Source organism: Pseudorca crassidens, chromosome 1 (genome assembly GCF_039906515.1).
Source record: "Pseudorca crassidens isolate mPseCra1 chromosome 1, mPseCra1.hap1, whole genome shotgun sequence".
Lineage (NCBI taxonomy): Eukaryota > Metazoa > Chordata > Mammalia > Artiodactyla > Delphinidae > Pseudorca > Pseudorca crassidens.
Genome location: NC_090296.1, coordinates 30,928,912 through 30,953,254, shown reverse-complemented (window position 1 = coordinate 30,953,254; position 24,343 = coordinate 30,928,912). Strand labels below are relative to the sequence as shown.

Genomic DNA, 24,343 nt, shown 5'->3' with positions numbered 1-24,343 from the left:
TTATTTATTCATTTATTTATGGCTAACTCATTTAAAGTTGGCACTCATGAATTTAAAATGCAGCTTGTCAGCCTGGTGTGAGTGATTTCCTCCCCACCCCAAAGCATTCACCTGCTCGGATGTGAGCTTGGATATCGTATGGCAGAGAGTCGGGTTCCCTCGGTGTTGGAGATTTGTCAGGAAATATGACACAGAAATGGGGAGGTGAGGAAGTTGAGGATATTTGCGAAGGACTGATGAGGCGTGATTATAACGATGGAGCCAGGGGGAGAGGAAAGTGAAGGCAGAGTGAGGCGCAGTAATGAATAGTACCAAAGGTGTGGTTGAAATGGATTGAATATTTGTAGAGAATGTTCAGTAAGTGATCTGGAAAGAGGGGCAGTGGACAGAGTGCACCTTCTCAGCTTGTGTTGGGATTTGAGGTGGTACAGTCCCCAGCGATGGCAAGGTTCAGCATGTGGCTATGCAAGGTGGTAGCTGAGGAGGAGGGATGGAGGAAAAGGGTTCAGATGAGGAAAGAAAAGGGTGGAGAAACCAGCTTTGGCTCTAATGTTAAAGTCACTGAGGTTGACCAAGGGATGGAGAAAACCTCTGAGACTTCGAACCTGGAATCTTTAGGAAATGAAAAGGCTTAACAGGAGAGAGGTAGGAAATAGCAGTGAGAATGGGTAGACAGTGGCATGGCCAGATGGTCTGAATGTCATGAGGGCAGGGGTTTGTGTAGGAAGACGGGAGGGAAAGCAGTGGAGAACCAGGGGCATGCTTGCTTTACTTCTTGCTCTTGAGATAGGTGGGGTGAAGACAGGTAGGTTTCAGGGAGGGGATGTCTTTGGGGCAAGCCAGGGTTCCAGGAAGGTCACAGAAGTTCGGAGTTCAGAGAGGAGGTGGAAGGACGTAGTGGGCATGCTGTTTACAGAAGAAGAATTCAGAAGGCAGAAGGAGTCAGTGAGGAGCTGGCGGGCTCTACGTGTCCAGAGCTGTGTGGAGTTCAAAGCCCCTGGTAAGAGAGGATTCCTAGTGGACCTGAACTTCAAGCAGCAACTGCACTAATAGAACAGTGAGGCACATCACACAGCCAAGCACATCCTGGTATGTGAAGAACTTTCCACTTCTCCCTCCCAGCTGAATTATTTTTAGGACTTTTGTTTAATAGAAGGATTGCAAAAATAATTTTCTTTACAAGTAGCTTTGGTAGATTAGTTTGTTTAGGCTGTCAGGCAGCCAAGCAACTTAGGGAAGCTCGTATTTATTCATATGTCTTCAGGTAGGATTGGTATGGGGATGTCAGCTTCACCGATACACTAGCAAGAAGAAGGAAAGACCCATTAATTAGTTGAGAACCTACTATGTACCAGTTGTACTATGTACCAGAAGTACCTGCTACTGAGTATGCTATAATTAGTCTCTAGGTGCAAAATACTGTATATTTAAGTATATACTGAAATTTGTATATTTACAAAATTTTGTTTTAACTACTGTGTATCAGTGATTCCACTGGAGACCAAGCTGCCCTACTGGAAACTCTGTGGGTATTGCCGTCAGTCCTGGATTTGAATTCTAGATTCTTGGCTGACAAGCTGTTCTATTGATACTTTGGGCAAGTGACCTATGCTCTCAAGCTTCAGTTTTCTCATCTGTAGCGTGGGAGTGATAACCTCCACCTGTTAGAGTTTCTGTCATCGTCTGGGTGATTCTAATGAGCAGGCAAGGCGGAGAACCACTGGTACAGGGGATGAGTATTTGTTCCATTTTATGGATGAGGAAACCAAGGCTCGGAGAGGCTAAATAAGCTTAGCAATGCGCTGTTCATGGTCACACAGCTCTTAAGTGGCATGGCCGGGACTGACAGCCGGTTCTCAGGACCTCAGGACCCAGGCTTTATCCATCACAGTGACTTTCTGGCCAAATTCAAGGGAAGCTAAAGGAGCCCCCCCCTTCAGTGTGGCTGCCCAGACTGTCAGCAGCACGGGGTGGGATGAAGGGATCAGGCGAAGAGAAGGCAGGCTCCATGGAATCTAGGTCACTAGTTCCCAAACCTGACTGTTCTTCCAAATCGCCTGGGGAACGTTTCATTTAGAAATCTCCACGGACCATCCTGGGCCTACTGGATCAGGATTTCTGGAGCGTGGGAACCAAGAACATGTATCTTTATAATCTGCCCCCCTCTCCAGTGATTCTGAGTCTCCTAGTCTGGTTCAGGTCCTTGGACCAGCTTTTGGGAACCCCTGAGTTCTAACTGAAGTCCAAAACTGATCAAGAGATTGCAGTCTAGTAAAATACTGGGTGCCTGGCATTGCCAGCAGCATTGCCCCTAGGGGCTGAGCTCCAGTGCCTTGTTTTCAGGTCTTTGGTGCATTACTTGAAACACACTTGAGCTGTCATGGAGCATCTGAACTTTGAGTATATAGGAGACGTCAAGTTGGCAGACTCTGCAGTAATAGAAAGAGTTATTTGTTCTTTAGAGCTATTGCTCTTCTTTCCTCCCTCTTGAGGTTCCTGCCCACTCAGTCAGATTAGAGCTGTATAAACAAGCTTGTACTACTGAGCTAGCACACAATCTGTAAATTTTCTTTTTTTTCTGAAGTACTTAACATTGCTGATGTCAGAAAAAAAAATCCACTGGGTTTTAATGGGCTGAGGCAAACTATGTGAATTGGATATAACACGGAGGGGAGGAAATAGCACCAACAGAAATTCTTATGTGGCAGCATAAATATTCAGACTATATTACAAGCAGGGTTTGGTTGCCTCTCCTGAAAGGTATTTCCCTGAATCGGGTTTCAAGGGCTGGATGCTAGAAGTGGCGAGCATGATGTGTAGGGCTTCTTGCTGTGTGTGATGCTGGTTTTAGTGGCGTTGTAGTGTAACTGTAGTGGTCTGCTGCTTAGTTGTGTATCAGGGTCACCCGAGAAGCTTGTGAAACTGCTAATGGCTCCATCTCAGATGCACGGAGTCAGAATACCTGAGGAGGAGGAAGTCTTTCTCCAGTGATTCTGATGTCAGTGGCCTGGAAATTTCACTTGGCCAAACACTGGCCAAAAATAAGACTGCTGGTCAGTTGCAACAATTCATTCAGTGCCAAGGAAATTCGTGTGACTTGTTTTATTCCCTCTTCAAAAGCAACCTTGCAAAGTAGAGGGTTCTCTGCTTCCAGGTGAAGAGCTGGAAGCTTAGGGTGGAGGAATCAATTACCAAAGGCCACACAGCAGCCTTGGTGCGGCCAGAGCTGAGATGTGATTCCTGGTCTGACTTCAAAGCCCCTCCCTTTTCCACATCATCGAGGTCCTTCCCACCTGCCCTGCTCAGCATCATTATCTGCTGGACCCTAGGCTTTGCTTGCTGAGGGGCTGGCATTACAAATGAAAACAGCTGGCATTTGTTGTAACCGAAGCTACAAATGCAATGTAAGTTTGGAGTGAATTGCAGTCCTGACTTTCAAAAGATTGACTAATCAGAGTCATAGATGCTCAATTGTTCTGTTATTCACAGGGTCCCTCCTCACTATACTTTCTACCCTCCCACATATTCCTTCTGATCTAAATTGCTCGTGGATTCCAAAAGTGGATTCCTGAGTTCAGGGCTGGTCCGTGTCAATAAACCCTGGGGGAAATCTTCATGTGTGATTCGATCCCTAGGTCTTTGTTGATAAAGAGCCTTCTTTGCTGAGCAGTTTTAATGGCTCGTTAACCAGATGAGTGTTCTAGACGGAGTACACTGTATCTTAGTGAAATCTTATCAGTTCTGTCATTCATTAAAAATATTAAGAATCTGCCTACCAGTGCAGGAGACACTGGTTCAAGCCCTGGTCCGGAAAGATCCCACATGCTGTGGTGCAGCTAAGCCCACGAGCCACAGCTACTGAGCCCGTGCGCCACAACTATTGAAGCCTATGCGCCTACAGCCCATGCTGTGCAACAAGAGAAGCTACCGCAATGAGAAACTTGCACACCACAGTGAAGAGCAGCCCCCGCTCGCCGCAACTAGAGAAAGCCTGCACGCAGCAACAAAGACCCAACGCAGCCAAAAATAAATAAATAAATAAATAAATTAAAAAAAAAGTTTGAGTACCTTCTAGGTGCCAGGAATAGAGGGGTGAACCCAACTGACAAAGACTCTGCCCAGACAGAACTGGCTCTCTAGCAGCGGAGGTCCCTGATAAACAAGTGAGCAAAGTCATATGAATTCAGCTAGGTGCAAATCCCTGTTATTTCACTCTCCTCATTTGACTGTCTTCCACTTAATCTCCTTGAGATCAGATCATCGTCATGTGTTTTTCCTCCCGGGTGTCTACCACTTCTGCGGCTTCAGATGTTCATACCTGTGTTGGGACGCAGGCTGGAAGGGCCTCTTCTGCCTCCCCCTCCTGTTCATCCTTCTGCTTTGATGGTAGTTGCCGCCTCTTCCTGCTCTGTGCTATCATAACTGAGCACCCACATATTACAGAGTCCTGCATTTTTGGACATGTGTCACCCCTCCTGGACTCTGAACATTTTAAGGAGAGACGATCTGTGTCTGATTTATCTTTATGTCTCCAGCACAAAGCATGGGATTCTCAGTGTTTGCTCCAAGATTAAACGTTGAGTCCCGCGGCACCTAGTGGTGGGTGGTAGTATTACAGGAATTGCTCCATGGGGAGGGATGCTGAGTCTGGGAGGGGATGCTCTAGCTTAGCAGTTTGGTGATTCTTTGAGAAGTTCGGCATGAACATCGTCATGATTAGAGGAGAAGAGCTAGCGTATAAGGAGTGATGATGGAAGAGAGGTGGCATGGAACATTCTGGTGAGTCTCTGAAGAAAAGTTAGAAATTTGAAATTCTGAGGTTCTAGGACAGAGCTGGAATACTAAGGATGTATAGCTAACGTCCCCTGGGGCTGTGGCTTGACCTGGTTCCAACAGCTAGTTAGTTGCAGATCAGGTGGGGGATCCAGGCGTCTCAGTTCAGAGGGTTTTCAACTATGCTGGGACTGCGGTTTGTGACAGATAAGGAAACAAATGCACAGAGACGTGAAGCAACTTGCCCCAGACCACACAGCTAGTGAGTGGAGCCTGGATTGAGACATAAGAGACATAGATCTGTCTGATGAGAGAGGCCAGCTTGTCGCCACTAGCTGTCATGTCTCGGAGATCGCGAAATGCGTGGTTGTAACACATTTGCAGTTTTCCTCTTCTGTTAGTTGAAAGCGACTAGAGAAAAAGATTATTACTAACGTGTTTTCTTTCTATTGAAATGTAGTTGTGTGTTTTCAGAAAAACATTCACAAATATTAAAAGTCCCTATATTATTTACTGTATGTATATACATGTATATCTAAGTAACCGAAAGAAGGTTTTGTTTTTCTCTACCACTAAATTAAAAATACTCCTGCTTCATTTTTATTGTACTTCATTTAAAAATAAATATTTATACTATGTTGTAGTGAATGAAAATCTAGTTCTTTAATTTTAGGAACCCAACTCTATAGTCAATGATTTAGTTAGAACATCCTTACCTGTGTAGGTTTCACATCTAGTACTCTCTAACATCTGTTGACATGTAGACTAGAAAGTGGTTGCATCACTATTTTAGAAATGCTTCTTTCTAGACACAGAAAAGTTAAATGACTTGTCTGAATTTCAAAATGAGTTGATAGAGGAACCAAAAATAGAAGCTTTTCTACTACATATTAGACTCACTAAAGTTCCAAACATAGAGGCTATGTACATTCACTGAGCAGTCTAAAGTCCAGAGCCTGGGACACCAGCCTGTTTTAACACACAGGAATGTTGCTCTTGGGGGTGGGGGGGGGCCAGGGAAAGGCGAAAGGAGGGCTGACATGATTGTTTCACGATTGTTTCATTTCCAAACTTGCTATCATTGCACAGTTTTCTGGGTGGAAGATAATATGCTCATTAAAGTGAAAGTGTTCGTTTTAAAATAAAGCAATAGAAACACAAGATGACTCTGTTACACAGATAAATGAGATACATAAATGGACTCAGTTTTTTTTTTCATGCTGTGTCATATTCTGTGTTCAGGCAAAAGAGTAGGTAAATAAGTAGTTGTTTAAAAATGAAACAGTGTGTTGTTCATTTAACTTGAAAAGCTACTGACTAGAATAATAATGAGTGTTTCCATGTAGTACAATATTCATAGAAATACTGATATTACAGTGGGTAGAGATAATAGAATGACGCTCTTTATTTCTACTTGTAATCTAACTTTTAAAATAAAATGCACCCTGATTCATAAATGATGAAGAAAACAAGCAACATTATTCAAATGGGATACTTGGGGCAATTAAATTCTTAGCTTAAATTATAAATTCCTGTTTCTTCCCCATCTTCCGCTGAAATCTGTTTTTACAGGATGACCTTTGGTCCCAACTTATTTTATAATAAAATGTTTCCTGAGTTTTTATTTTAAATTGAAATGGCCTTTTCTGTCAAGTATGGTATTTATAGAGGTTTCTTTGATGAAAAGCCTCTGAATTTTGTGCAAATAACCCAGGCAGGCTCTTAGATTAGTGATAACATTTGTATAGGACTTTAATGGCTTTATATAATACTTTACACTCGATTTATTTGACCCTTACCTGTGAGTACTCAGTGGAGTTCACATTTTACTGATGAGAGCAATGTAGGGGAAGGTGACTTGGCATGGTTCTGGGCACATAGCAGGCATTCAACATGTTCACTTTAAAAGGATGGTAACAAAGGGAACCCAACAGGTTATTTAGCTTGTTCGAGGTCACCCAGCAAATAGTGCATCATACCAAGAACTGAACTTGCTTCTTTAACTCAAAAATTCCATATGCTGTCATTGTCTCACTGCTGTCTTTTCAGGCTGTTTAAAAAAAAGGTCAAATTAGAAAAATTCATTCTTATTAATTGAGATGAAATTCACATAACTTAAAATTAATTTTAAAGCATACATTTCAGTGGCATTTAGTACATTCACAATGTTCTGAAGACATCACCTCTATCTAGTTCAAAAATGTTTTCATAATCCCTAAAGGAGACCCCATATCCATTAAGCAGCCATTCCATTCCTTCCTCCCCACCCCCAGCTGCTGTTAACTACGAATCTGCTCTCTGTCTCTATAGATTTCTCTATTCTAGATATTTCATGTAAATGGAATTGTACAATATAGGACTGTCTTAGTCCACTCAGGCTGCTATAATAGAATACCATAGACTGAGCGGCTTATAAACAACAGAAATTTATTTGTCACCATTCTAGAGACTGGGAAGTCCAAGGTCAAGGCTTAAGCAGATTTGGTGTGTGGTGAGAACCCACCTCCTCGTTCATAGATGGCTTTCTTCTCACTGTGTCCTCACATGGTAGAAGGGAGCTCTCTGGGATCTCTTGTATAAGGACACAAATCCCAGTCATGAGGGCTCTGCCCTCATGATCTAATCAAATCCCAAAGGCTCTACCTCCTAATACCATCAGATTTGGGGTTAGGACTTCAACATATAAATTTTAAGGGGACATAAATATTCAGTCCTTAGCAGTGACCTTTTACGTCTGGTTTCTTTTACTTAGTATAATGTTTTCAAGGTTGATCTATGTTGTAGTGTGTATCAGTACTTTGTTTGTTTGTTTTTTAAAAATCTTTATTGGAGTATAATTGCTTTACAATGGTGTGTTACTTTCTGCTTTATAACAAAGTGAATCAGTTACACACATATATATGTCCCCGTATCTCTTTCCTGTTGCATCTCCCTCCCTCCCACCCTCCCTATCCCACCCCTCTAGGTGGTCACAAAGCACCGAGCTGATCTCCCTGTGCTCTGTGGCTGTTTTCCACTAGCTATCTATTTTACGTTTGGTAGTGTATATATGTCCATGCCACTCTCTCACTTTGTCCCAGGTTACCCTTCCCCCTCCCCGTATGCTCAAGTCCATTCTCTAGTAGGTCTATGTCTTTATTCCCGTCTTGCCACTGGGTTCTTTTTTTTTTTTCTTTTTTGCGGTACGCGGGCCTCTCACTGTTGTGGCCTCTCCCGTTGCGGAGCACAGGCTCCGGACGCGCAGGCTCAGTGGCCATGGCTCACGGGCCCAGCTGCTCTGTGGCATGTGGGATCTTCCCGGACCGGGGCACAAACCCAAGTCCCCTGCATTGGCAGGCGGACTCTCAACCACTGCGCCACCAGCGAAGCCTAGGTCTGTGTCTTTATTCCCACCTTATCCCTAGGTTCTTCATGACATTTTTTTTTCTTAGATTCCATATATATGTGTTAGCATACGGTATTTGTTTTTCTCTCTCTGACTTACTTCACTCTGTATGACAGACTCTAGGTCCATCCACCTCACTACAAATAACTCAATTTCATTTCTTTTTATGGCTGAGTAATATTCCATTGTATATATGTGCCACATCTTCTTTATCCATTCATCTGTTGATGGACACTTAGGTTGCTCCCATGTCCTGGCTATTGTAAATAGAGCTGCAATGAACATTTTGGTACGTGACTCTTTTTGAATTATGGTTTTCTCAGGGCATATGTCCAGTAGTGGGATTGCTGGCTTGTATGGTAGTTCTATTTGTAGTTTTTTAAGGAACCTCCATACTGTTCTCCATAGTGGCTGTATCAATTTACATTCCCACCAACAGTGCAAGAGGGATCCCTTTTCTCCACACCCTCTCCAGCAATTGTTTGTAGAGTTTTTAATCATGGCCATTCTGACTGGTGTGAGATGATATCTCATTGTAGTTTTGATTTGCATTTCTCTAATGATTAGTGATGTTGATCATCCTTTCATGTGTTTGTTGGCCATCTGTATATCTTCTTTGGAGAAATGTCTGTTTAGGTCTTCTGCCCATTTTTGGATTGGGTTGTTTGTTTTTCTCATATTGAGCTGCATGAGCTGCTTGTAAATTTTGGAGATTAATCCTTTGTCAGTTGCCTCATTTGCAAATATTTTCTCCAATTCTGAGGGTTGTCTTTTCACCTTATTTATGGTTTCCTTTGCTGTGCAAAACCTTTTAAGTTTCATTAGGTCCCATTTGTTTATTTTTGTTTTTATTTCCCTTTCCCTAGAAGGTGGATCAAAAAGGATCTTGCTGTGATTTATGTCATAGAGTGTTCTGCCTATGTTTTCCTCTAAGAGTTTGATAGTGTCTGGCCTTACATTTAGGTCTTTAATCCATTTTGAGTTTATTTTTGTGTATGGTGTTAGGGAGTGTTCTAATTTCATTCTTTTACATGTAGCTGTCCAGTTTTCCCAGCACCAGTTATTGAAGAGGCTGTCTTTTTTCCACTGTATATTCTTGCCTCCTTTATCAAAGATAAGGTGACCATATGTGTGTGTGTTTATCTCCAGGCTTTCTATCTGTTCCATTGATCTATATTTCTGTTTTTGTGCCAGTACCATACTGTCTTTATTACTGTCGCTTTGTAATATAGTCTGAAGTCAGGGAGCCTGATTCCTCCAGCTCTGTTTTTCGTTCTCAAGATTGCTTTGGCTATTCGGGGTCTTTTGTGTTTCCATACAAATTGTGAAATTTTTTGTTCTAGTTCTGTGAAAAATGCCAGTGGTAGTTTGATAGGGATTGCATTGAATCTATAGATTGCTTTGGGTAATAGAGTCATTTTGCATTGAATCTATAGATTGCTTTGGGTAATAGAGTCATTTTCACAATGTTGATTCTTCCAATCCAATCTATTTGTATCATTTTTAATTTTTTTCATCAGTGTCTTACAATTTTCCGCATACAGTTCTTTTGTCTACTTCAGTAGGTTTATTCCTTGATATTTTATTCTTTTTGTTGCAATGGTTAGGTGGAAGTGTTTTCTTAATTTCACTTTCAGATTTTTCATCATTAGTATATAGGAATGCAAGAGATTTCTGTGCATTAATTTTGTATCCTGCTACTTTACCAAATTTATTTATTAGCTCTAGTAGTTTTCTGGTAGCAACTTTAGGATTCTCTATGTATAGTATCATGTCATTTGCAAATGGTGACAGCTTTACTTCTTCTTTTCCGATTTGGATTCCTTTTATTTGTTTTTCTTCTCTGATTGCTGTGGCTAAAACTTCTAAAACTATGTTGAATAATAGTGGTGAGAGTGGACAACCTTGTCTTGTTCCTGATCTTAGTGGAACTGCTTTCAGTTTTTCACCATTGAGGACAATGTTGGCTGTGGGGTTGTCATATATGGCCTTTATTATGTTGAGGAAAGTTCCCTCTCTGCCTACTTTCTGGAGGGTTTTTATCATAAATGGGTGTTAAATTTTGTCAAAAGCTTTCTCTGCATCTATTGAGATAATCATATGGTTTTTCTCCTTCACTTTGTTAATATGGTGTATCACATTGATTGATTTGCATATATTGAAGAATCCTTGCATTTCTGGGATAAACCCCACTTGATCATGATATATGATCCTTTCAATGTGCTGTTGGATTCTGTTTGCTAGTATTTTGTTGAGGATTTTTGCATCTATGTTCATCACTGATATTGGCCTGTAGTTTTCCTCTTTGTGACATCTTTGTCTGGTTTTGGTATCAGGGTGATGGTGGCCTCGTACAATGAGTTTGGGAGTGTCCCTCCCTCTGCTATATTCTAGAAGAGTTTGAGAAGGATAGGTGTTAGCTGTTCTGTAAATGTTTGATAGAATTCGCCTGTGAAGCCATCTGGTCCTGGGCTTTTGTTTGTTGGAATATTTTTAATCACTGTTTCAATTTCATTGCTTGTGATTGGTCTGTTCATATTTTCTATTTCTTCCTTGTTCAGTCTCTGAAGGTTGTGCATTTCTAAGAATTTATCCATTTCTTCCCGGTTGTCCATTTTATTGGCATATAGTTGCTTATAGTAGTCTCTCATGATCCTTTGTATTTCTGCAATGTCAGTTGTTACTTCTCCTTTTTCATTTCTAATTCTATTGATTTGAGTCTTCTCCCAGTTTTTCTTGATGAGTCTGGCTTATGGTTTATCAATTTTGTTTATCTCTCAAAGAACCAGCTTTTAGTTTTATTGATCTTTGCTATAGTTTCCTTAATTTCTTTTTCATTTATTTCTGTTCTGATCTTTATGATTTCTTTCCTTCTGCTAACTTTGGGGTTTTGTTGTTCTTCTTTCTCTAATTGCTTTAGGTGTAAGGTTAGGTTATTTATTTGAGATGTATCTTGTTTCTTAAGGTGGGATTGTATTGCTATAAACTTCCCTCTTAGAACTGCTTTTGCTGCATCCCATAGGTTTTGGATCATCATGTTTTCATTATCATTTGTTTCTAGGTATTTTTGGATTTCTTCTTTGATTTCTTCAGTGATCTCTTGGTTATTAAGTAGTGTATTGTTTAGCTTCCATGTGTTTGTATTTTTTACAGATTTTTTCCTGTAATTGATATCTAGTCTCATATGTTGTGGTCGGAAAAGATACTTGATACGATTTCAATTTTCTTAAATTTACGGAGGCTTGATTTGTGACCCAAGATACGATCTATCCTGGAGAATGTTCCATGAGCACTTGAGAAGAATGTGTATTCTGTTGTTTTTGGATGGAATGTCCTATAAATATCAATTAAGTCCATCTTGTTTAATGTATCATTTAAAGCTTGTGTTTCCTTATTTATTTTCGTTTTGGATGCTCTGTCCATTGGTGAAAGTGGGGTGTTAAAGTCCCCTACTATGATTGTGTTACTGTCGATTTCCCCTTTTATGGCTGTTAGTGCTTGCCTTATGTATTGAGGTGCTCCTGTGTTGGGTTCATAAATATTTACAATTGTTATATCTTCCTCTTGCATTGATCCCTTGATCATTATGCAGTGCCCTTGTCTCTTGTAATTGTCTTTGTTTTAAAGTCTATTTTGTCTGATATGAGAATTGCTACTCCAGCTTTCTTTTGATTTCCATTTGCATGGAATATCTTTTTCCATCCCCTCACTTTTAGTCTGTATGTGTCCCTAGGTCTGAGGTGGGTCTCTTGTAGACAGCATATATATGGGTCTTGTTTTTGTATCCATTTAGCCAGTCTATGTCTTTTGGTTGCGGCATTTAATCCATTTACATTTAAGGTAATTATCGATATGTATGTTCCTATTACCATTTTCTTAATTGTTTTGGGTTTATTATTGTAGGTCTTTTCCTTCTTTTGTGTTTCCTCCCTAGAGAAGTTCCTTTACTGTTTGTTGTAAAGCTGGTTTGGTGGTGCTGAATTCTCTTAGGTTTTGTTTGTCTGTAAAGGTTTTAATTTCTCCGTCAAATCTGAATGAGATCCTTGCTGGGTAGAGTCATCTGTGTAATAGGTTTTTCTCCTTCAATACTTTAAATATGTCCTGCCACTCCCTTCTGGCTTGCAGAATTTCTGCTGAAAGATCAGCTGTTAACCTTATGGGGATTCCCTTGTGTGTTATTTGTTGTTTTTCCCTTGCTGCTTTTAATATTTGTTCTTTGTATTTAATTTTTGATAGTTTGATTAATATGTGTCTTGGCGTGTTTCTCCTTGGATTTATCCTGTTTTGGACTCTCTGTGCTTCCTGGACTTGAATAACTATTTCCTTTCCCATATTGGGGCAGTTTTTAACTATAATCTCTTCAAATGTTTTGTCAGTCCCTTTCTTTTTCTCTTCTTCTTCTGGGACCCCTATAATTCGAATGTTGGTGTGTTTAATGTTGTCCCAGAGGTCTCTGAGACTGTCCTCAATTCTTTTCGTTCTTTTTTCTTTATTCTGCTCTGCAGTAATGATTTCCACTATTTTATCTTCCAGGTCACTTATCCGTTCTTATGCCTCAGTTATTCTGCTATTGATCCCTTCTAGAGAATTTTTAATTTCATTTATTGTGTTGTGCATCATTGTTGGCTCCTTAGTTCTTCTAGGTCATTGTTAAGCGTTTTTTGTATTTTCTCCATTCTATTTCAGAGTTTGGACATCTTTATTATCATTATTCTGAATTCTTTTTCAGGTAGACTGCCTATTTCCTCTTCGTTTGTTAGATCTGGTGGGTTTTTACCTTGCTCCTTCATCTGCTGTGTGTTTCTCTGTATTCTTATTTTGCTTAACTTACTGTGTTTGGGGTCTGCTTTTCACAGGCTGCAGGTTCGTAGTTCCCATTGTTTTTGCTGTCTGTACCCAGTGGCTAAGGTTGGTTCAGTGGGTTGTGTAGGCTTTTGGTGGAGGAGTGCCTGTGCTCTGGTGGATAAGGCTGGATCTTGTCTTTCTGGTGGGCAGGTGCACGTGTGGTGGTGTGTTTTGGGGTGTCTGTAGGCTTATTATGGGTTTAGGCAGCCTCTGTGCTAATGGATGGTGTTGTATTCCTGTCTTGCTAGTTGTTTGGCATAGGGTGTCCAGCACTGTAGGTTGCTGGTCGTTGAGTTGAGCTGGGTCTTGGTGGTGAGATGGAGATCTCTGGGAGATGTTCACCGTTTGATATTATGTGGAGCTGGGAGGTCTCTTGTGGACCAGTGTCCTGAACTTGGCTCTCCCACCTCAGAGGCACAGTCCTGACAACCGGCTGGAGCACCAAGATCCTGTCAGCCACACAGCTCAGAATAAAAGGGAGAAAAAAAGGAAAGAAAGAAAGAAGGTAAAATAAAATAAAATAAAGTTACTAAGATAAAAAATAATTATTAAAATTTTTTTTTAAAATGTAATAAAAATAAAGAAAGAACAGAGGAAGCAAACCAAAAAACAAATCCACCAATGATAACAAGTGCTAAAAACTATACTTAAAAAAAATAAATAAATAAAATGGACAGACAGAACCCTAGGACAAATGGTGGAAGCAAAGGTATACAGACAAAATCACATACAAAAGCATACACATACACACTCACAAAAAGAGAAAAAGGGAGAAATATACATCTATATCATTGCTCCCAATAGTCCACCGCCTCAGTTTGGGATGATTTGTTGTCTATTCAGGTATCCCACAGGTTCAGGGTACATCAAGTTGATTGTGGAGATTTAATCCGCTGCTCCTGAGGCTGCTGGGAGAGGTTTCCCTTTGTCTTCTTTGTTCTCACAGCTCCCAGGGGCTCAGCTTTGGATTTGGCCCCGCCTCTGCATGTAGGTCACTGGAGGGCGTCTGTTTTTCCGCTCAGGCAGGACGGGGTTAAAGGAGCCGCTGACTCGGGGGCTCTGGCTCAGTCAGGCCGCGGGGGAGGGAGGGGCACGGAGTGCGGGGCGGGCCTGTGGCGGCAGAGGCCGGCGTGACGTTGCACCAGCCTGAGGCGTGCCGTGCGTTTTCCCGGGGAAGTTGTCCCTGGATCCCGGGATCCTGGCAGTGGCGGGCTGCACAGGCTCCCTGGAAGGGGGCTGTGAATAGTGACCTGTGCTTGCACACAGGTTTCTTGGTGGCGGCAGCAGCGGCCTTATCGTCTCAAGCCCGGCTCTGGGGTCTGCGCTTTTAGCCTTGGCTCGCGCCCGTCTCTGGAGCTCCTTTAAGCGGAGCTCTTAATTCCCTCTCCTCGTGCACCAGGAAACAAAGAGGGAAGAAAAAGTCTCTTGCCTCTTCGGCGGCTCCAGACTTTTTTCCCCGACTCCCTCCTGTCTAGCTGTGGCGCACTAGTCCTTTCAGGCTGTGTTCACGCTGCCAACCCCAGTCCTCTCCCTGGGATCCGACCGAAGCCGGAGCCTCAGCTCCCAGCCCCGCCCGCCCTGGCGGGTGAGCAGACAAGCCTCTCGAGCTGGTGAGTGCCGGTCGGCACCGATCCTCTGTACGGGAATCTCTGCGCTTTGCCCTCCTCACCCGTTGCTGTGCTCTCCTCCGCAGCTCCGAAGCTGCCCACCCCCCCACCCCCCCCCCGCCACCCGCAGTCTCCGCCCGCGAGGGGACTTCCTAGTGTGTGGAAATCTTTCCTCCTTCACGGCTCCCGCCCACTGGAGCAGGTCCCGTCCTCCGTATTCTTGTCTCTGTTTTTCCTTTTTTCTTTTGCCCTACCCAGGTATGTGGGGAGTTTCTTGCCTTTTGGGAGGTCTGAGGTCTTCTGCCAGCATTCAGTAGGTGTTCTGTAGGAGTTGTTCCACATGTAGATGTGTTTCTGGTGTATTTGTGGGAGGAAGGTGATCTCCACATCTTACTCTTCCGCCATCTTGAAGCTCCCCCCCAGTACTTTGTTACCTTGGATGGCTGAATTACATTCCATGGTAGAGAGAGACCATATTTTTTTTAGCCATTCATCAGTTGATGGACATTGAGTTATTTCCATTTTTCGGTGAATAGTGCTGCTCTGACAGACGTTAGTGTTCAAATATTGGTTTGAATACCTGTTTTTAGTTATTAAGAGTAGAATTGCAAGGTTATATGGTAAATTCGATTCTGTGGTAAATTCTAACTTTTTGAGGAGCCAGCAAACTGTTTTCCATGGTGACTGAACCATTTTATATTCCTACCAACAATGTACAAGGGTTCTGATTTCCCAACATCCTTGTCAATGCTTATTTGAGTTAAAAAAATTATTATAACCATCCTAGTGGGTATAAAGTGGTATCTCCTTGTGGTTTTGATTTGCAATTCCTTGATAAAATATTCATATTTTAATGCATGGAATTAATCATAAAATGAGCTTTTATAAGACAAAATCAACATGAAAATGAGTGGCTTCGTCTGTCTCCAGGAGATTATTTAAGATTGGTGTATGATCTCCCCTAGAGTGAATGATTCTGGGCTGAAAATAAAACACACGTTGCTTTGAAATTAGAAGAATGTATGTGGATAATAAGACTACAGTTATCCCCAACCTAAAAAAATACTGCTTAAAGTAATGAGGAAAAAAAGAAATTACATCACGTTTTGTTTCCATGTCACCTGACAAAAGATACTTAGTTGCATGGCATTTCTTTATGTAATTCTTTCCTGTCTTAATGGTCTATTTATTTATTTTCACAGTGTGAGTGAAGACACCCAGGATGGCTCAGGGATCCGGGGATCAAAGAACAGTGGGGACTGCAGACCCAGAGGAGAGTTCTCCAAATATGATAGTCTACCGCAAAGTAAGGCATCTGGTTAAACGCGGGGGGTGCTGCCGTGTACGTGTCTGTGTTCTGTGTAGGGTTGACTGACGGTTGATGGCTCCACAAATGTTTTCTGCCTAAACGGCCTTGACTGTTGAATGAATAATTTTCTTCTCATATCCTCTGATTCCCGAATTTTAAAATTCAAGGAAGTTAGATCTTGTCATCCTTGGTATTGAACACTTGAAAAACACTCTATGGCTTAGGTTTCTTTAAACCAAAGATTGCCTGAACAATGCAGATAGACACGTGTTGTCCTTTTGCGTAAAGGCCTAATTGTAACATTAATTAATTGAATGTGTTCAAACCCGTAGTACAGATAAGATCTGGTCTAGATACTGTGGGAGGGACACAGAGGTGTGTATGTATTAGACAGTTTGCAGCTGGTAGGAGACATAAGATGTACACAGATAACTGTTATAGCGTCCAAGTGTTAATTTCCAAAACAGAAGTGCAAGTAGAGTGTTACATAATCTCAGAGGAGGGGACGATTACTTCCAGCCTCTGAGATCTGGGATGGGCTGTGGAGGAGAGGCCTTTGAACTCACTTTTAAAGGATCTGTAGGATTCCCTTCTGTGGAGAATAGAAGTGAAGAGCAACATTCATGGCAGTGAGATGCATTCAGCAAAGGCAAAGAGCTAGAGGAAGTGAAGGGCAACCAGAACCAGTTAGCTTGGGCCGAGGATGAATTACAAGTAAATGGAGTAAATGGAGGAGAGATTTGGGGAAGAGAGTCTGGGATGGAGCCAGATTTTAGAATGTTGAATCATAGGCAATTTAATCATCAAAAACGTTAGTGCCAGGAGTTGTAAGATCAACATTTCTTTGGGATTATGAGCCTTGCGCCAGTGTGCCAAGTGGACTGTTATCGAGGGTGGGTTGGAGGCTTTGGTGGGGCGCTTCCGTATCTGTGAGAAAGGTAAGGAGGACCCTAATCTAGCAGGGAAAATGCCCCTCAGAAAGGAGCAGGACTGAGCAGAGAGATTAAAGAGTCTGAATTAGCAATGACTTGGAAACGGAATGAATATGAAATTAGAAGGTGAATAAAGAGTCAGAGATAACTGGGTTTTTGACCTTGGGTGATAGAAAGGCATTGGTGCTATTAATTCAAATAGGAATATTGGGAAGCATATGTTTTAAAGGAAGGAAATATGGTACATAAGTTTTATTTGTGCATTGCTGAATTTGAGGAAACAGTTGCTGCTTCTCATACACCTTTTCGATGTCTACATGTTTGTAAAAATGTAGCCTAACTGTATCATATATTAATAAGGAAAATGAGTTCATCTCATTCATTTCGCTAAATATTTGAGTTGTCTGCTGAGTTCTGTGTATTCTGCAAGAGTCTGTGTTCTGTCTATGTTAATCATATGTGCAATGTTGAACTAGATATTCCTGGATGAACAATATGGTGAATTTTTCTTTTTTCCTTGTAAAAACAGAGCTCTCAAACTAATCTTGCTTTTAGTACCAAATTCCTTAATCCTTTGCTTTGAAAAAGAATGCTTAGATAACCCATCCCTAAGAGAGATGTTTATTAAGTTGTAGTAAAGAAAAAAAAGATTAGTGGGGCTAACCAAGTTGTGAGGCATATAGAATAATATAGACACGTTTATTCGTTACCTTCTTAACCCACCTCAAACTAGGAGGCCCTCTGCCAAGCACATAGGAACATGGGGTTTGGGGTCAGATCTGGGTTAAAATTGCAACTCCGCCACTTCCTAGTGGTGTGACCTGGAGTCGGTTATTTAACTTCTGTGAGTCTCTGTTTCTTCATCCAGAAAAGGGGGAAAGGGTGGGAGGAAGGATAGTACCTCCAGGAGTTACTGTGAAGATTCATTTGGATAAAGTAATTAAAGCATCTTACATCCTGCTTGGTATAGAAGTGGTCCATGATTAATGCTTCTTTTTTTTTTTTTATCTTTCGGTCTTGTAGCGATAGTAACACTTGGAGAGGAAATAAATTATAAAATATATAAATGTTGGTGCTGTTAATAAGGTGATTAAAGTGCATTTATACAGTGAGTTGCTTTTTATGACACAGGAAAACAAGGCAGATATTTTTATTTTATTCAGGAGATTGCAAATTAATGGATTATTAAAGGTTAATAAGAAATGTAAAGGTCATGTAATACAAACATCTTCCCACAAGGATGTTTGGTATTATGTTGAAAGGGAAAACTTCCTACAGGTTTGTGGGAACTTGATTTTTACTTTTTAGGTGGTATCAGGGGGCTCTTCATTTTTAGATTTTAATTTAGCTACAAAGTTGTAAAATGCTGTAATTGTTTAGAGAAATGACTATTAGTTATTTGGTTTCTATATTGGAAATCTGTCTTGCTTCCTCATGATAAATCTGTGGGGGGTATGTATGTGTTCATGTTATTTGCTATGTTAGTTAATTGGTATAAAAGGGACATTGGATCTGTGCCATCTATTAGAAAGAAAGCAGGCACACTTATTGCCCCGTATGGGTCCAGGACCGGAATCATTTAAACCTAGTTAGTTTGACTAACTTAGGCCCTGGTTGTGTTTGAAACATGGGATATTCACCTAGTTTTCTGCTGTAGACTGACCACTGCCTATGACCAAGACTTACCTACTGCAGGACACTATCCTCAAAGTATAGGTAAAGATTGAATCTTGAAACCAAGGTTGATTCAAAATGTTTTCTATGGAAGTCCTCTTGTATAATGATTTATTCAAGGTCATAGCTATAAAATCAAACCTTTTCTCAGAGTTCTACAGCAAAAATTTACATTAAAAATGTGGAAATAGTGCTTTCATTTTAATTTTCTTTCTCTTGCTTGTTATTTCTTTCTCTTGTCAGATGTTTTCAGTGTGAAATTTTTGCTTGGACTATGTTGTGTTGATTCAGATGCTGACATTTAAAAAGCTAAATCTAGAGAAATGAAACTTTTGAGTAAACCTCCGACTAATAAGTGTCCATAATGTTGTTGTGACTTTTAAATGCCATTTAGGATGGTAACCTTCTGACATATGAGTAATGATGGGTGGGTTTCTTAAGCCTATACTTTTCAGAATACTCTTTATTTTCTTTTCATGTGTTCTATGTCATTAACTATGAGAAGTTATCCTTTCCCAAGGCATGATTTATTTATTGACTTGAGCAGACTTTCTAATTTAGTTTTTTTTATCCTTCATATTCACATTTTGGATTGGAGGTGTGCATGAAAAATGTATTGATCACATTAAAAGTCTACTTAAAAGAAAGCCTTAATTATTCATTGTTGTCTAGACCTGTTAACCTTTTTTTCTTTTTCTTTTTCTTTTTTTTTAATCCTGGATCCAAAAGATCCTGGGGTCATTGAATTGCCCAATGTAGTGATGATATTTGAACCTGGCTATACATCAGATCATTTAGGGGTACTTTATAAAAATGCTGGTCCTCAAAGAACCCCCAAGTTGTTTGTGTTTAATATGTCTGAGCTGGGTCCTAGGAATCTGAGTTTTAAGTGTTCTCAAGAGAATCTGATGCCCAGCTAAGTTTGAAACACATTTATTTAGTGTCTTTTAAAATATCCAGGTGGAGTATGCAGTGTAAAGTCATGGGGAAGTTGGTGTCTTGAATTGGGTTTTTGATTTTGTAATTATTTGCAGATCTTTCAAGATGTAGAAAAACCAGGCTCTTAAAGAGTTAGAATTGAGGAATTTTAGTAGCTTCATCTTAGAGATTTTCTAGTCAATACCCTCATCTTATAGATGGGAAAATTAAAGTACGGGGAAGATGCATAACTTGCTGAAAGTTACTTGGCAATTTCCCAGTGAACCGCTGATTGCGTCCAGGTAACTCGACAGCCCAATTGGTGTCCTCTCTCCTGTTATGTTATCAATCACAAACTAACATTACTACTACATTGTTGGGGCTGAAAGCCATTGGTTAAATTAAATAAATGAAAATACCACGTGGCAGATCTTTGGTTTTCGAGGTTATTCTCAGAGGTGTGACTTGGGTTACCTTTGAACATTTGTAATGCTCAAGTTTCATTCTTCTTGCTAGTGCTCTTGTTTCCTGGGTGAAGATGTTCTGAAATGTTTACTTTCTTTTATAGCTAGGAATTCTTTTGAGTAAGAGTAGGTTGCTTTCTGATTTTATCTGGTTCTCTGAGAGGTGTTGGTAATGTCTCCTGACAAATTTCCACCTGGACTGGCAATGTTATTTGGTAGAACTCTGGGAAATTAAATGGTAGGTGGACAGAGAAAATTGTAGCTTACCGTGACCCGGGCTAGGGTCAGGAGGTGGTACGATGTGATGGAAGATGCCAAACAGGGAGCCAAGAGCCCTGGATCGCTTACTGCTTTGGTTCTCTCGATGGGGAACTTCATCTTCCTGGCTCTGTTTCTTATTTTGCCTTCCTCCTTCCCAACTAAGGAACACTTCTTACAAAAAATATGTATGTATTTAGTGTCTACATAAAATAGAAAGAAGCATGATACAATTAACCCTGTTTACTCACAGGGTAAACAATAAACAAACTCAATAAATAAAATACTGTTTTGGCTTCATTTCCTCTTATGTAAAGTGATGGGGATTGGACTAAATAATGTGCACAGAACTTCTCTGCAGTGATTTTGAGAAAGCTAGCAGCAGGACATTGTTTTGGAATTCATTGACGGCAGTTGTAGAGGCCAGTGCAGTTGAGAGTCAGGGAACCTGCAGACCCTGGTGACCAAGGTGCAATGAGGATTAGAAACTCTTTAATTAGCAAATATGTATCAAGTGTCATTTGTGTGCCAGACACTGTTAGATGGTAGGAAGGCAAGATGGATACTATTCCCTGAAAGAACCCATTGGCCAGTGGGGCAGAGATGGGATAACTAGGCAATTGCAATGCACATAGAGGTACATTGAGGGGTCTGGGAGGAGATAGAAGGGTTGGGAGGTCCATATCAGGAGAGAGGATGATGATGTCATAGAAGACATCCAGAGGGTTTGGCCTGCCTTAATTCTTGAAAGACAAATAAGAATTAACCTTGCAGAGAATGGGAGAAAAACTGTGGAGGCAGAAGGACTAGCACATGCAAAGGGACAGAGTTGTAATGTATACTGAGTTCTGGAAACTTCCAGTGGCTGTTTTCCTGGAGCTCGGTTTCTGTGATGAAGGTTGAGAAATAAAGCTGGTTAGGTAGATTAGGGCCAGATCATAAAAGATCTTATACATCAGGCAAGGAGTTTGGATGCTGTGCAGGTATCTTCTCTTTCTGTCTCTGTGCCCACACTCCCCTGCTCTATATGCTGCGCACTGTACCATGTGGACTGCATCTACAGGGCTCCCGTGACCTCTGGCTTTCAATTGAATTTGGTCCATGGGAGCCTGAGGAGAGGTGGGGGGGGAGGAAGAAGAGCAAGGTCAGGGTATTTCTTCCCCTGGCCCCCTCTTGGCAAGGTCTCGCACTGGCTGTGTCCCTTGACTGAAGGTCATTGCTCCTCTCTAGGCAGGCTGCTCTCCTCCTCTGGGTCCAGATACCCTTTTCTTCGACTCATCCTTTTGGGCCTTGGGGTGGTGGTTCCAGTTTGTATTAGTAATCTATTGCAGTATAACACATCACCCCCCAACTCAATGGCTTAAACACAACATTTATTGCCACAGTTTCTGTGGGTCCATAATCCAAGTGCAGATTAGTTGGGTCCTCTGGCTCAGGATCTCTCACAAGCTACAGTCAAGATGTTGGCTGGAATTGCAGGTTCATCTGAAAGTTCAACTGGGGAAAGGCCCACATCCAGGCTCACTCATGTGGTTCTTGGTGGGATTCAATTCCTTGAGGGTTATTGAATGATCGCCTCGGTTCCTCACTGTCTGTTGTCTGTTACTCTCAGTTCCTTTCCGTATGTGTCTCTCTATAGGGTAGGTCACAACATAGAAGCCTGTTTTATCAGAGTAAGCAAGGAAGAGGTGGAGGGTGGGGGGGTTGGCAATGGGAGTCATACTATTTTATAACCTAATCTTGGCTGTAACACTCCATCCCTATCATTAGGGGCAAGTCTCCAGGTCTAGCCCTCAGTCAAGGTGAGGGGTTTATACAAGGGCACAAATACCCAGAGGTGGAGATCATTATGGGCCACTTCAGAAGCCATTTACCATAGGGTTCTACTTCCACAAGTCAGAGGTTCCTGAATGTTCCCTCATGGTTCCCCTATGCCCTGCTACTTCTTTATACTTGATCCTTTCTGAAATAAACCTTCCTTGAATTGTCCTATATTTTATTTGCCATCTGTTTGCCAATAAGCCTCTAACTCATACAGGTCTAATCCCCGAAGCAAAGAGAATCCACTGAGATCCCGTTTCTCTTCGCAATGAAATTCTCCACAAAAGGATTTAAATCAGGGAAGTTATATGTTCAGTGTTCAGGATGGGATTGCGGAGGGAGGCTGTAAGAGAAATGGTAGGATTAGTAAGCAGAAGAATCGTTTGGTGACTTTACAGGAATTCACGGGAGGAAAAAATGATGTCCAACTCAGTGGCAGTGATAATGTAGATGAAGAGAAGTGCTTGAGAGCTGTTTAGGAGGTAGAATCTACAGGATTTGGTGACTGATACGATGCAGGGCAGATCTGATGGTAACGAGAGGGAATGAGAGGGTTCCTCTAACTAGGTTATACCTGGGAGTTGCCTGAAGGTCTCTGGGGCAACAAAATTTTGAACCAAATAACAATGGAACTGGATTGCCTTCCCCTCTTCTTGTATAGATAAATCAAGAGGGTCATGGAAAGAGGCTGTAACTGGACCAGGATATCTGGCTACTTATTGTCACTGCCCCGCTAGTTCACTTTTGGCCCTGCACAAGTTGTTTCTATGTTTTATGAAGTCCAGTTTTGTCATTTGTGCAATGAAGTGTTAACTAGGCTGAGTGATCTCAAAAGCACTTTGAATTCTAACATCCCAGGGCTTTAATGATCCGTAATAAAGAAATCCACATTTTATTATGCTTATTCTTTCATAGCCTCCTTTGCTTTCTTTTTAATTTTCTTTAAAAAGTTAACCCAAGTAAAATTTTAAAACACAGGGATGTCAGTATGTTTAAAACAAATACTTTCTGGTCTTGGCTGTCTTTCATTTTCTTGTCTTTTTTTTTTTAACATTAAATAAAATTCCCAAGGACAAACTACAGAGAGTGTTCTGGGTAACTAATTTAATCGTTCAATCTGCTTTTTAAGATTCCTTTCATTAAATATTTTGAAGGTTCTTAATTGCCTTAGGAAAAAACTCTTCTGTTTTCCATTTCCCCTAGGATTAAACTTGTGAGGGGAAATGCTTCCCATCCCATTATCTTGGTTGGCAGGAGACAGGAGTGCAGGCAAGTTCCAGACCAGTGCTATCAGTGTCCACAGATGAAAGGGATGGTATTTTTAGTGTGGAGAATAGCTCAGTGTGGTTTAATATGATGTGTTTGCCTGAATATAACTTTCTAGTTTGAAAGCCTTTGGTGTATTTAAGACTTCATTTCAGTTTTTCAATTTTTTCCCCTCATTTCGTTTCAAAGAGTCTAAGATTTTACACTTTGGCAGACAGTTTATTACTCTAGCTATTGATACTCCTGTATCCTTGTACTATGGAGAACCTGAGTGGCCACTGAGGGGATTCCCCATTCTCAGGATTTTTGAACAAGAAAAACTAAAAGTTAATAAATGTCTGTGAAAGGAAAATAAATGTGTTAAATCATTGGGGGGGTAGGAGGGTTATTTTTAAAAAATCTGTTAGTTTGCAAATACAAATCAAAATTGAAAAAAGGCGATGAGGGAATGGAAAAAATATACAAAGATATAAATACAGATATAGACATACACCCATTCCAAAAGAATATCCATACTCTTTGGTGAATAATATCCAAAGATGGAAATAAATCAAATGTCTCTTGAAAGGGAATTAATTAATTAATTATTCATATTTGGGATGATCCCACAGTTAGGTTACTGAACTTCTGTTCTGGTAGACCTAATAATTGCTTTGAAAGGGAGATGGTTACTGACATCCGGGGATATGGTCAGATTGATTGTTCTTTATTTTTAAAACCCTATAAGACTTTATCCATTTTCTTTTACTTGCTAAATATAATGGTTATGTAGATGTATTAAAAATTATTGTTTCCATTATTCTTAATTATTTTCTGCACCTCTGTTCTTACATCTGGAGTCATTTTTCTTTTGTCTGAAGAACTACCTTTAGTATCTTCTGTAGTGCAGGTCTGCTGGACATAAATTCTCTCAGTTTCTCTTTTTCTAAAAATGTCTTTATTTCATCTTCATTTTTTGGAGGGTGCTTTTCCTACATATGGAATTCTAGATTGTCAGTTATTTTCTTTCCACACTTTAATGATAACTTTCTTTGTCTCTTGGCTTCTGTGGTTTTTGTTGTGAAGTTACCTGTCAGTTTTGTTACTTTGTT

The 24,343-nt window shown here is 40.8% G+C and overlaps 1 protein-coding gene across 3 annotated transcripts in view; it reads left to right on the top strand.

The window, feature by feature from the left end:
* Nucleotides 1–24,343, top strand: part of RGS6 (regulator of G protein signaling 6) — a 575,129-nt gene that overhangs the window by 16,884 nt on the left and 533,902 nt on the right. For all 3 annotated transcript variants that reach the window (XM_067731476.1, XM_067731467.1, XM_067731459.1), the window contains exon 2: nucleotides 15,813–15,916. In XM_067731476.1, the coding sequence (XP_067587577.1) occupies nucleotides 15,833–15,916 (84 nt within the window). In that variant the 5' untranslated portion in view covers nucleotides 15,813–15,832. The remainder of the gene's footprint in view (nucleotides 1–15,812; nucleotides 15,917–24,343) is intronic.